The 14149-nt window shown below is 33.7% G+C and overlaps 1 protein-coding gene across 2 annotated transcripts in view; it reads left to right on the top strand.

The window, feature by feature from the left end:
• LOC113043179 (plexin-B2-like) overlaps positions 1-14149 on the top strand; it is a 157078-nt gene that overhangs the window by 128269 nt on the left and 14660 nt on the right. For both annotated transcript variants that reach the window (XM_026202400.1, XM_026202399.1), the window contains 12 exons: positions 1088-1251; positions 1571-1719; positions 4910-5021; positions 5520-5656; positions 5742-5924; positions 7274-7385; positions 8923-9123; positions 9197-9376; positions 10277-10413; positions 10509-10609; positions 12031-12260; positions 12793-12974. In XM_026202400.1, the coding sequence (XP_026058185.1) occupies positions 1088-1251; positions 1571-1719; positions 4910-5021; positions 5520-5656; positions 5742-5924; positions 7274-7385; positions 8923-9123; positions 9197-9376; positions 10277-10413; positions 10509-10609; positions 12031-12260; positions 12793-12974 (1888 nt within the window). The remainder of the gene's footprint in view (positions 1-1087; positions 1252-1570; positions 1720-4909; positions 5022-5519; positions 5657-5741; positions 5925-7273; positions 7386-8922; positions 9124-9196; positions 9377-10276; positions 10414-10508; positions 10610-12030; positions 12261-12792; positions 12975-14149) is intronic.

The following is a 14149-nucleotide window of genomic DNA, read 5'->3' as shown; positions in this document are numbered from 1 at the left end:
CCTTTTGTGTCTTTTTTTTTAAGCATGTAATCGACATTCCTTATCAATTATTACATACGTTTCTATTTTATTTGTTATTTACATAAATTAATATGCAAAAAAGTCTTTAAAATGAAAATAATTTTCCTTCCGGTTTGGACTGAAACATGAGTAAACATGGACAGAAATTCAGACTGTAAAATCAGATCAAAGATTTGACTCGAAAGAATGATTCATTCACAAATTGAGTTTAAAAACATAAGCAACTCAAATTCAGTTGTTTGTCACTCAAGAAGACGTGACTACAGTGCATGAGTTTAATTATTTATTTATATTATGTACCTTTTTGCGTAGTTGTACACGAGTAAACAATGACAGAAAATGTAAACTGGTTTTGTGAATTAGATCAACTGATTCATTAAAAATTATTCATTTACCTGTTGTGCTTCACTACTTCTCATATTACAAGTTCAGTTTTTCACCCAAAGCCAATAATTTATTTTATTTATATTATGTAAAATTCTCTGTATTTTATTTATGTAAAACATTAAATGCATTATTTATTTTATTTATATTATTCATCATTCCATTATTTACTTATTGTATTATTTATGCAAAACTGTTCCTACAGGTTTAGATATAACACAGAATTTTATATTTTGGGGGTAAATTATACCTTATAAAACGGATTGTTACTGTCCTTAATTCTGATTGGCTGAGCCACGTTCAAAGCTTTTGTAAATTACTCTACAAACATACACCTTTTTAATTTTTCTCGGCAACCACAACTGATCCTGAAGAGCTACTTTGTTTGGTGGAAGGATACTGTTTTTATTAATATCATTACACTTTATTTTCTCTGTTTTATTTTGTGAACCTTATCACGTGTATGGAATAACCGGTTTATAAAAGCAATAATCCCTGTGAAGCCGTAGTTTACAGTGAATTTATAACAGCTAAGGGGGTTTTAGGCACTCCGCTTCGCATTATAAATTCACTGTAAACCACAGCTTCACGGGGTTATTGCTTTATTTTAAACTTTGTTATTTATTTTTTTTATTGAAGTCCTAAGTTCATCTGGTGGTCTGCCTCTGGGTCTGTGTTTCAGTCACTCTGTACAACTGCTCTCTGGGACGTGAAGACTGCAGCCTGTGTAAGAGCGCCGACCCTAAATACCAGTGTGTGTGGTGCACGCAGACCAGCTCGTGTGTGTATGAGCTGCTCTGTGCCTCGAGAGAGCCGGACGAGTGTCCCGACCCCCAGATCACTGACGTGAGTCTCCACTGATGGCATTTCACAAGCCAATAACCATAAAACGCTCAGATTTATGAAACATTTTCTGAAATGATGCTGTGATTTCGACAATCCTCAATACTCCGAACACAGCCTAGAAAGGTCAAGCAATAATTTATAACTTTCCTCATTCTCTTTTCCAGTTTTCACAAGTAAAAATCAATAGAAACCTTAATTCATGTTCTAGACACGTGGCTGAATTACTGCTGGGAATACGTTCACTCATTTAGAAAAGTTTGTCTTTTACTGTTGTTTTAGTGAGATTGGTCATCTCTGGTGGTTTTATAATGTGTTTCAGATCACGCCGAGATACGGGCCGCTGAGAGGAGGAATAGCTGTCACTATTAAGGGCTCGAACCTGGGCATCCAGAAGGATGACATTAAGAACATCACAGTGGCTGGAGTGCCGTGCAAACACCTGCAGGAACAATACTCGGTCTCCACCAGGTAACATCCGCAGAAGAGTCGCTCTCCCTGAATAGAGCGCAAAAAAAGTCTATGACTAAATGAATGGATATCATTTTTTTAACATGTGCTATTGAGATGTCTTTTTATTTTCTCTATTTACAGAAAATACATTCTTAAACCCTGATTTGTCATAATTGTCAACAAACGTCAAAATTAAAAAGACCATTAAATATAAATGATTAAATGTATAGATTAAAATAACTACTAATATATAAACATTTATGTATGTTTGTGTGTGTGTGTATATATATATATATATATATGTGTGTGTATGTGTGTGTGTGTGTGTGTGTGTGTGTGTGTATTGTTAATGTATAATATATTTGTTATATATTGTTATATATATGTTAAATATATTTATACACTACAAATATAATCTAAATGAAAGATTATGTATCTAAAAAAAAAAAAAAAAAAAAAATTAAAATAAAATGATTGATCGCGATTAATCGGATCCTAAATAAAACTTTTTGTTTACATAATATATGTGTGTGTACTGTGTATATTTATTATGTGTATATATAAATACACACACATGCATGTATATATTTATGAAAAAATGTACATGTATATATTAAATATATTTTTATATGATAAAAATTATATGAATATATGTACATATTGCTATACTATATGCTGTATGTGAGTGTATTTATATATACATAATTGAATATACACTACACACACACATTTATTATGTTATACATTTATAAAATTATATTTATTTGTATATAATTTAATTGTTTTTATTTTTTGTAATAAAACTTCCTTTAAAAAATCCTAGGAAAAACTCCGGTAACAGGGTTGAATTATTGAGCTTGATGAATGCCATCCTTGTTAAAATATTTACAAAAATGGATTGAAATTTTAAATTGTAATAAATAATAATATAATATATTATTTAAATACATTTGTAAATATAGTATATATTAAATATATTAATTGTAATGTTTTATTTCTGTTATTCACGCATATGAAAATAAATTAATAATTTGCTTTATGAATGTATAAATGTATTAATTTACCACTTTTTACTTACAAAAATGTAATTAATTAATTACTTAATAATTTTCTAAATAATAAATATTTAATAAAATAGTAATTAAACCCCATATTACTACATTTATATATACTTATTATATATACATAAAAAAACAGGGTAACAGGGTTGAGTGTTTGAGCTTGATGAATGCGGTCCACGTTAAAATATTTATAAAAATGGACTAATATTCAAAATTATTAGGAATTAAATATAAGATATTACGAGGTTGTATACTTTTAATTATCAGATAAATTATGTCTGACTTCTGAGGTGGGACAGGCCAAAATCATGCAGGGAGGGAGGGAGACAATTGATTTGTGTAAAACTAGTTTTATGTCATGAAATAGTTGAAAAGTCATATACCGTATCTAATAAATAAACAATAGGATATCTTTCCAACGTTACTCCAGTATGGCTTCATGTTAGCATTTTCACATTTATACAGGAATAATTAAACAGGTTTGGTTACTGCAATACATCCCAACACTTTTCATGAACTCTCACAAAGTGTGTTCGGTGTTGAACGAGCGCTTTCATAAAATCAAATCCCTGCAGATCTCTGTGCTACCAAATGGCCTGATTTCCAGCGAACGTCCTGTTTGAGAAATCTGGTTCATTCAAAGCTTAATTAAAAAATAATTACCCAGAATTCAAGCATGTCAAAATGCCCCCAAGAAGGATCCAAATAACGTGTTTGGGAAGCTGCTGGAGGTGTCGTATTGTGCTTGAAATATTAAGCGTGCACGAGTTTGTCTTTGTGTTTCCTCTTGTAGAACAATGTTGGATTTGTAGACGTTTGAAATGCGGGGCATGTTGTGTGGATTTGGGGCTTTTCTCACAGCAGTGTCAGGCTTGTCTGAGTCAGTGATTCTACATCAGGGTTCATCAGCTCTGTTGTGAGCGTTTGTGTTTGAAAAGGATCTTTCACAGGAGAGTTTGGCTTCAGAATGGTTAATAAGCTGTCAGAAGAGTGTGTTTGGGGAGGATGGAGCCAGGTTTCGGGGGAACAGAGGACCGGTTCTCTGAGTTGGTCCCTTTTGGACGTAATGGATCTGTAATCTGTGGGACCGGTGTTAATTAACAGCATCTGTTCAGAATCAGCACTGATGTTTCAGGTTGGAAAAGTTGGTCCAGCGCTAACGAATCTGGTCTTTTGCCCATTTTGACCATTTTGAAGGTTAAAGGAATGTTCCAGGTTGAATATAGCAGAAGCTTTATCAAAAGCATCTTTGATTTGGTGTGTGCAGAAAATTATTCCACCTCGCCCTTCAGTCGGTAGAAACTATAAGACAGTAATGCAAAGAACATATCATTTTTTTTCTAAAAAGGATTAATTAACTACATTTATATTATCTACTCACACACACACACACATACAAATATAAATATATATATATATATATATATATATATATATATATATATATATATATATATATATATATATAATATGTAAAAATATTTATGTATATGCATTTAATTATATGTAGATAATATACATGAAATAATAATACACAATATTTTCTAATAAATTTGTAAATGTATTAATTTACTATTTTATTTATATTACATATAATATAATAATTAAGTTATTAAATGTAATCATTTACTATTTTATTATATACTGTATGTATATCTAATACAAGAATTGTGTATATATGCATTTATTTATATGTAAATATAATTTAATACATGTATTTAAAATGTTATTAATATTATTTATGTAATTATTTTTAATATTTAATATATATAATTCATATATTAAAATTGCATGTAAAAATATAAACAATATAATGTCGTTAAATTAATTATTTGTTTAGTGAATGTCTAAATGTAGTAATTTACATTTAATATACAGTTTAATATAAAAGTGTTTATATTATTTATATAAAAACATTTAAATACTGTATATGTATTTGTATGTATTTACGTATTACATTTATTATTTGTTTTTTTTCATTTGTTTACCTAAAAAAAATGTTAAAACAAAAAAGCTTAAAATTCTACAAAAGGAAAGTGTAATTTCAGTTTGTAAAAAGTGATTTTCTTGCTTATGAACTATGTAACGCAATATATACAGTATACACTTCTTTTTATTAAAGTAGTAGTTGTATATTTTTCTGGCAGTGTGGTGTGTGAAATCGGCCCGGCCAAAATCGACAAAGCCGGAGAGGTGGAAATCATTGTGGGCAGAGGAAAGAAAGGCATATCCACACATCTGGTCCGCTTCACCTACAGGGTAAGTCACGATTCTACATTACCCAGCATGCACTGCTCACGCAGTAATTGAGTGAAACTCTGCTGCTGTGTGAGTCCACAGGAGCATCTCTCTCCGTGCGTCAAGTAATGTTGGGCTGTTCTGTGTGTGGCCGCTGGTCTTATGCTCCTGCAGGCCTCATAATTATCACCGCTGACGGCTTTAGAAGGGTTTATTGCATCAGTTTTCAGGGAGACAGGCTGTCACAGTCGCTCCCGCGGGGAAACGTTGAGGGTGTGTGTTTGTTCGGCACACTCTCGGACAGCACACAGATGCATTTCCTTGGATTATGTAATCATTACAATAGGATGGTAATGCATGGGACGGCTGTCATTGCTGGGTATTTGCAGTTTATGTGCACATTATTACTTCAATATTGCAGTAGATATGATTTATTTGAATGAATAATTAGTTATATCATGTGAAATGGTGTGTGTGATATTATTTCACTAATGTAATATGAGATCTTCGTCTCTGTAGGACCCTGTAGCACAGAGCGTGTCTCCTGAACGCGGTCCTAAAGCAGGAGGAACCATCCTCACTATCGCTGGGGTGGACCTGGACACCGCTTCAAAACAAGACCTTCAAGTCATGGTGGGCGATGTGCCCTGCCGAGTGTGAGTGCATCATGGGAAATGCCGTTTCTGTCATTTTCTTTAGGTTTGCCCTCTTTGGTTCACTTGTGCTCTTCCTGTCTGTCAGTGAGAGCTTTGGAAAGCGGATCACCTGTAAACTGTCGGAGTATCTGGGCGATACGGTTCCGTCGCCTCACCTCACCGTCAGAGTCCAATACGGCAAACACACCACAACCAGCATCAGCACGGCCTTTCAGTTCTCCAGCAACCCCTCTGTGTCCGACCATCAGCCCAGGAGCAGCTTCATCTGGTCAGTTCTGCTCGGTTCCTCACCCACACGACCAGTACATCATTACGCTTTCATCATTTGTACCCCCATCAATACTGCTTTTTGCTAGACATTATTTAAATAAATATTATTACAATTATTATTATTATTATTATATAATAATTATTATTATTTTGAGATATTTTAATTAATGTAATATGATAACATATATAGTGTTGTATGTGTATAAAAATGATAAAATATAAATAAGCATAAATATGCTAAATATTTTTATTAATTAGTTGTAGAATTTTTGTAATTTTTGTATACTTTAAATATATAGTTCATATCTGATTATATTGTATCATATATCTATATATATATATATATATATATATATATATATATATATATATATATATACACACACAATTCACACACTCAATTTTATATATATATATATATATATATATATATATATATATATATATATATATATATATAAAATCTATTATTATATAAAAATCTATTATTATTGTATATTATATTATATAAATTTACTACATATATAATAAATTATAAATTTATTTTTCTTAATTGCTAAATGTAACATTTACTGTTTTATCATATATGTATATCTAATAAAATAATTGTTTATATATGCATTTATTTATATGTAAATAATATAATTGAAATACATTTGTATATGTATTAATTTACTATTTTATGTATATGATTTACACATGTATATCTACGTATTTTTCTGAATTGCTAAATGTAATAATTTACTATTTTACTATATATGTTTATCTAAAATAAATGAACTGTATATATGCACTTATATGTAAATAATTTATGTAAATACATTTAATGTATTTACTTTGTTTTATTTATATAGCACGTAATTATTTACATTTATTAATTGAATGTGTGTATATGTATTTATACTGCATGTATTTTTATATTATAAAAAATTATTATTTTTTTACATAAAAGATATCTAAACAAAAATGTTTCTAATTCTACAAAAGGCAAGTGTAATTTTAGTTTGTAAAAAGTGATTTTTTGGGTTATGAACTGTGTAAAACAATATATACAGTAGTTTTGTGGTCCTCAAAAGCATGTCATACTTGTACGATATATTTTCCAGAGATATAGTATAGTTAAAATAGTTTTGTATATTTATTTTTATAATTTTTTATTATAATAAAATATAAAATATACATTGTAGTATAATATATATAGAGATATATACACGGCTCAACATTATGTATACAAGATTATTTTATATTATAATAATTTTATTTTATATAATATACGTTTTATTGTACACTGCCCTTCAGCAGTGTAACAACAAGTAAAATATAAAAATATATTACTGTGTATTTCAGTGGTGGCCGAGCAATCCTGGTGCTGGGTTCTGGGTTTGACCTGGTCCAGAAGGCTTCTATCAGGGTGGTGGCGTCGGCTGGAGAATGGTCCACACAGACCGTCCCAGAAGAGGTGAGAAGGAGAAACACCAACAGCGGCTCTCGAGGGAAACATCACTTGCTGTTTGGTTTTCGTTTGATCGGTTCCTCTCGCTTGCACGAATCTCTCGGCTTCTGATTGAAACGATGAGAGCTGCTCCGATCTGAGGCGCTCAAGTTACGAGACGGAGATTAAACAAGCATTTATCTAACGAAAGACTTGATGAACGCTTCATTTCATCTCTCTTATCTGAGGAGAAGCTTTTGTACTCCAGCCCTTCCTCAGTGCTTCCATCGCTCTTGCTCCATCTGTCTATCTATCAGATTTTCCGCCCCCACTTTTAGGGACTTTTGCTGCTCCCTCTCAGAATATCAATAGATTTCCCAGCTGCAGTGAAATCTGTTCCTCTGTTTTGCTGAGGACTTTCAGTCCATGTCATGGTTGGACATTAACGGGGGCTTCTGGGGAAAAAAATGCCAACAAAAATGCCAAATAAATTTGAGATAAAGGGACAAAAATGGCCCTTGCACAGTTTAAATAAATATATTACTGCTGATGCAATTAAATTAAAATGTGAAAAATTATTGAAAAGTGTCACTTTGTCTAATTAGGAGCCCAGCCTCAAGTGATCTATCTGTTATATCTTTGTTATATCTCTATCTTCTTCTTCTTCTGCTTCTGCAAGTCTATGGCAGCCCATTGAACTGCTAGCGAGAAAGTTATGAAATTTGCCGCACAGATTGAGAACAGTCTCATCATTCAGCATACCAAATTTGGAGGCTCTAACTCAAACCCTCTAGCGCCACCATTGGGCCAAATCTGCAATCATATTTCTGCTAATAACTTTTGAAATATAAGGTCTAGAAGCAAAGTTCTTTTTTCATCTGATTTCCTGTCAAAGACAAATACATACTAACATTAAGACATTAAGTAAAATTTTCAATTTTTGTTTATGATTTCTGAACAGTTAGAGCAAAAATCATAAGGTGAGATGCATCAACCGATCAGCCGATACACGGTTATCCCTTGTCAGCCAATTTGAGCGTAGGCAATTTTGAATTTTGTAATAAAATACTGAATATTACGAATGCTTTAGTGTATTGTCTCATAGAAACGCTTGTGGGAAAGCTATGAAATTTGGTACAAAGATAGAAAACCATCTCATCATTAACCACAATGAAGTTTGAGTCTCTAACTCAAACTCTGTAGCGCCACCAACAGGCCAAAGTTGCACTCATGTTTCTGCTAATAACTAGATTGCTCTAAAAGCAATTCCTTAATGGTTTTGTCTGTTCAACGAAATTGGTTAAGTTCGTCTTTAGAGCATTCTAAAAGTTACTTTCGTAAAGTGCATTAATGTATGACAAAGTTGTGCAAAAATGGACATGAGACTACATCATAAACAATAAAGTGTAGATATGATGCATAGAGATTCGTTTTGAAGTTTTTGCATAACTTGCATGACTCAGACTAGACTAGCATCATGGACCATGTTTGTCTGTGTAGGCAGAATATGACGTGCTGTCTCAATTTACAGAAGTGATGTTAACACAGTCTCTTATTTTGTCAGTTTGTAGAGAATTGCACATTCAAAAACGACACCTTGATCACGTTTGTGTCACCTGCGGTCAACGAGTCTCAGTTCTATAGGACGTACGTGCAGCTGGATAACCTCCAGACCGAGCTGACACCGTTTGAGTATCACCCCAACCCCACGTTTGATCCCCTCAGCAAGACCCTAATCACTGAGAACAGCATGATCATTGTGAATGTGAGTATCTGCTCCTGATCTCATTCAGACAGAGGTTTTTCACGCGAGTAAACCTGATTTTGTTGTGTCTCAGGGTCGTGGTTTTTCTAAAGCGATGACGGCGAATGAAGCGCAGGCGTTTGTGGGAGACATAGAGTGTAACGTAAACACGTTACAGGATGAAAAATTATTCCTGGACCCGCCGTCGAAAGTCCCCAGTGCTCGATCCAAGAGACAGAGGAGAGACACCGGCTCTGACCCGCTGGACCTGGTGGTGAGACAACATCCATCCATCCATCCATCCATCCTTCCATCCATCCATCCTTCCATCCCTTCATCCATCCATCCATCCATCCATCCATCCATCCATCCTTCCATCCATCCATCCATCCTTCCATCCCTTCATCCATCCCTTCATCCATCCATCCATCCATCCATTCTGCCAACCTTCAAGCCACCTATTTATTTATTCATTCATTTTTTTTTTCTATTTATTTCTTACAAAAAGTTATTAAAAATAACTTTTTTATATTTTATTTCAGGAAAAAATAAATGTGTGTGTGTGTATATATATATATATATATATATATATATATATATATATATATAAAATGTAACCATTTTTGACAAAAACCTTTATTCGCACCTATTTATCGATGCATCTATCCACCCATTTATTTGTTTCTTGATGTTCTTCATTTTTAGCTAAAATAAAATAAAAAATAAATATGCATATAGTAAAAATATAGTATAATATAGTAAAAATATAGACTTATAATATATAATTCATTTTTTTTATTCTTTAAAAATGTGTGTTTTATTTATGTATCTATTAATACATTTAGCTGTCCACCCACTTATTTTTTTAATTTTATTTACATTTGTATATTTCATAAAAAAATCTGATTTTGAGTTATTTATATATTCAACAGTTCATCACGTCTATCCATTTATTATAGCTATCTATCCACCTTTTTATTAGTTTGTTTCCTCATCCACGTATTCAGATATTCATCTCTCCATCCACCCGTTGGCTTATCCATCCATTTCTTTTCATTCTTCCACCCATCAACTTTCCTGTATATATCTGTATATATATCTCTCGACCAGTTTATTAATCCATCCATCCATCCATCCGTCCAGTCCTAACACAGACTGTTTCTCCTTCACTCAGATTAAGTTTGGGAAGGGCGAGTGGTTGGTCGGCTCAGTCCGGTACGAGAGGAAGTACAGTCTCCCGCTGCCCATCATCATCCCGGCGGTGCTCGTTCCCATGCTGCTGATCATCGTCATCTCCGTCCTCTGCTACAGGTTACAGAGAAGAACTGCACTTCCCACAATGCCCTTGAGCTGTTGGTCTGAGTGAACGTTTCATGTAATGAAATCATCTGCTCGTGTGTGTGTAGGAGGAAGAGCCAGCAGGCCGAGCGCGAGTACGAGAAAGTGAAGCATCAGCTGGAGAATCTGGAGGAGAGTGTTCGTGACCGCTGCAAAAAAGAGTTCACAGGTCACATGTGCACGCATAATACCTTTACCATCGCAACAGTGTGTTTTTAGCACTGTAACAGATGATTTAAGCGAGGAAAAAGCTTTTCTTTGTGTCTGCGATGGAAAAGTGACGACTGGCTTATGCTACTCAATTATTTGTTAACTCAACTAATCGGACTAGAATATGTCAGTCTCAGTGTGTAAAATCTTTTAATGTTTTTTTTTGTTTTGTTTTTTCGACTAAAGCATGCTATCAGCTTCTCTTTATTAAGTTCTTTATCAATTGTTTGCCACCAATTTATTTGTTCTTTTGTATTTGTTGTATCTTTCATCCACTTGTTTGTTTATTTGTGAGTCATTTATCTGTCCATTCACGTTTATGTATTTATTTCTTTGTTTTTCAATTAATCCATTCTTTAATTATCTTTTCAGGTATTGATTTATCCCTTGTTTTTCTCTCTATTCACATATTTATCAATTAATGGATTATCTACTGTATCTTTCTACTTATTTTTTGATTTATCAGTCATTTATCTGTCCTTTCGCGTTTATGTATTTATTTATTTTAAAATTAATACATTGTTTACTTTTATTAATTTATAATTTATTATTATTTATTCATTAATTCAGCAACCTATTATTTATTTGTTAGTTAGTTTGGTTTTATTTATTTATCAGTAAATCTACATTAATATGTCTATGTATCTTTCCACCTATTTTCCACCTGTTTTTTTTCCGTTTATTATTTATTTTTTCATGTGTCATCTATCTGTCCATTTATTTAGTTATTTATCCACCCGTTTATTTATCAATTCATCTAATGTTTTTCTATCTTTCCAAATATTTTTTTTTATTGACAGTTGCAATAAAAGTGATACATATATAATTAAATAAATGTGAATGGACAGATAATCATTTATTTATTCATATACTTGTTACTTTTTATCTTTAATTAATCCATTGTTTACCAATTATTTATTTATTTATTAATCTACCTGTTTAAATGTCTTTATGTATTTTTCCAGCTATTTTTTATTGATCTATTTCTTCATTTGCTATCTATCTGTCCATATAATCATTCAATCATTCATCCATCCATCTACATAATTATTTATCAATTAATCTATTGGTTTCCTAACTTTCCAGATATTTTTTTAATTGACAGTCACTTATCTGTCCATTCACGTATATTTATTTGTGTATTTATTACTAATTATTTTTTATTTAATCTATTATTTATCTACCCTTTCACCCTTTTATGTATATATTTATTTATTTATCCATTAATCAATGGTATTTGCATTGTTGCCTCACACCCAGAAGTCTGGTTTTGACACATACTAATGAAATTTGGATATGTAAATCTCAGAATTGTCTGGATGAGTTTACGTGGATCTGAAGCAAACATGTCATTGACGTTGAACATGTCATTTCCTGCAGATCTGATGATTGAAATGGAGGACCACGGCAATGACATCAGCGAGGGCCGCATCCCCTTCCTGGACTACAAGACCTACACCGACCGCGTCTTCTTCCTGCCCTCGAAGGACGGTGCCAACGACGTCATGATCACCGGCAAACTGGATATCCCAGAATCCCGCAGGGCTACGGTCACCCAGGCGCTGAACCAGTTCTCCAACCTCCTCAACAGCAAAACTTTCCTCATCAATGTATGAAGCACACACACAAACTGTAATTATGATCCATTTATACACTCTTCACGTACTCGTTTTAAACCATTCGGTGCAGCTATCAGCGGGAAAGGTCAGTAAATTGATATTTGACGATAATTGTGGAAGGTTTCTCATCAGAAAGCACACACATCATCGACGAAGCCTTTAGACAGTCGCTCAATTATACCGAATGACACTAAAACAGCCCCAGAGGACTCCATCAGCTCCTGCGCTCCCATTAAAATCTTCTGTATTCACGCCGCAAACACAATTAAACATTTACATCTAATAACACACATGTACACACATAAACAAGCACACCGTCCGTGTTTTAAGACTGGCCTGTAATTATCTCCCAAGTGTTTATATCATTACCCACCACACACACACACACACACGAGAGTCCATCATAACCAACACAATACTCATTAGAATATAACAAGACGCTCGTAATGTAGATGGAAATCGTAATGCTCCACACTTTTAATCACACAGGGAAGTTAGTAAACCGTGATCTCTCTGTGTGAAGTTTATCAGGACGCTGGAGGGCCGTCCGGATTTTAACGCCAGGGCCAAAGTGTATTTTGCGTCTCTGCTGACCGTGGCGCTTCACGGGAAACTGGAGTATTACACAGACATCATGAGGACACTTCTGCTGGGGCTCATGGAGGACTACGTTCACAGCAAGAACCCTAAACTGCTGCTCCGCAGGTGAGACGCGGCTGACACTAACTGAGGCCTATGGCCAAATGGTGCAAAATTCCGAGCCTGCAATCTGATTGGCTGGTTTTGTTATGTTGCAACCTGATTGGCTGGTTATGTTCTATTAGTTAACAGTGTTATTTTAGACACACCTGTGTGTAAAAATGTGTCATTTTTATGTTGTGTTTTCATTTTAGCCCTATTTTGTTTGTCATTTTCATTCTTTTTTCTTTTGTATTATAAGAATATAATAAAATATATAAATAGATCATAAATTAATATAAAGATATGGAATATTTGTCATAAATATAATACATTCTAATACTTGTATTTAGGTTTAATTATATTTAGCTGTTATTGACAGGATAAAAAGTGTTGTTTTACACTATCATTGAGAAATTTTAAGTATGTTATATACTTTTTGTGAAGACCATAAAGAATCATAACTACTTGGGGAAAATGGGCATCTGATGTCCCCTTTAAAAAGGGGGCGGGGCTACTAGATAAGTCCCGCCCTGTCTAGTTGAAATGATTCTAATAATATGCTTTTTTTTCTTTAAAGTGAAGTGACATTCAGCCAAGTATGGTGACCCATACTCAGAATTTTTGCTCTGCATTTAACCCATCCGAAATGCACACACACAGAGCAGTGAACACACACACACACACTGTGAGCACACACCCGGAGCAGTGGGCAGCCATTTATGCTGCGGCGCCCAGGGAGCAGTTGGGGGTTCGATGCCTTGCTCAAGGGCACCTAAGTCGTGGTATTGAAGGTGGAGAGAGAACTGTACATGCACTCCCCCCACCCACAATTCCGTCCGGCCCAAGACTAGAACCCACAACCCTTCGATTGGGAGTCCAACCCTCTAACCATTAGGCCACGACTTCCCCTTTTTGAGGGGCTTTTTCACGACTTTGTGTAAAATATATTTATTTCTTGTGCTTTGGGGTGCAATATGGCATGTTGTCGACAGGTTTTCATGAGATTTAAGGCTCCCGAGGCATATCTAGTCACTAGATTTCCCATATGAATTTGTTTATATTTAATGGCATTAAATCATTGGAATATATTGAGAGTTCTGGTTTGAGGCAGTTAAAGGAAAGCAAACATCCGCAAGCATGAATGTTAAATATATGCTTATTGATTTGGGATGGACCACAAAGCCAAGCTCTTGCTATGT

This window comes from Carassius auratus, chromosome 25, assembly GCF_003368295.1.
Source record: "Carassius auratus strain Wakin chromosome 25, ASM336829v1, whole genome shotgun sequence".
In the NCBI taxonomy this organism is placed as follows: domain Eukaryota; kingdom Metazoa; phylum Chordata; class Actinopteri; order Cypriniformes; family Cyprinidae; genus Carassius; species Carassius auratus.
The sequence above is the reverse complement of the archived record's forward strand: the minus strand, read 5'-3'. Positions and strand labels throughout refer to the sequence as shown.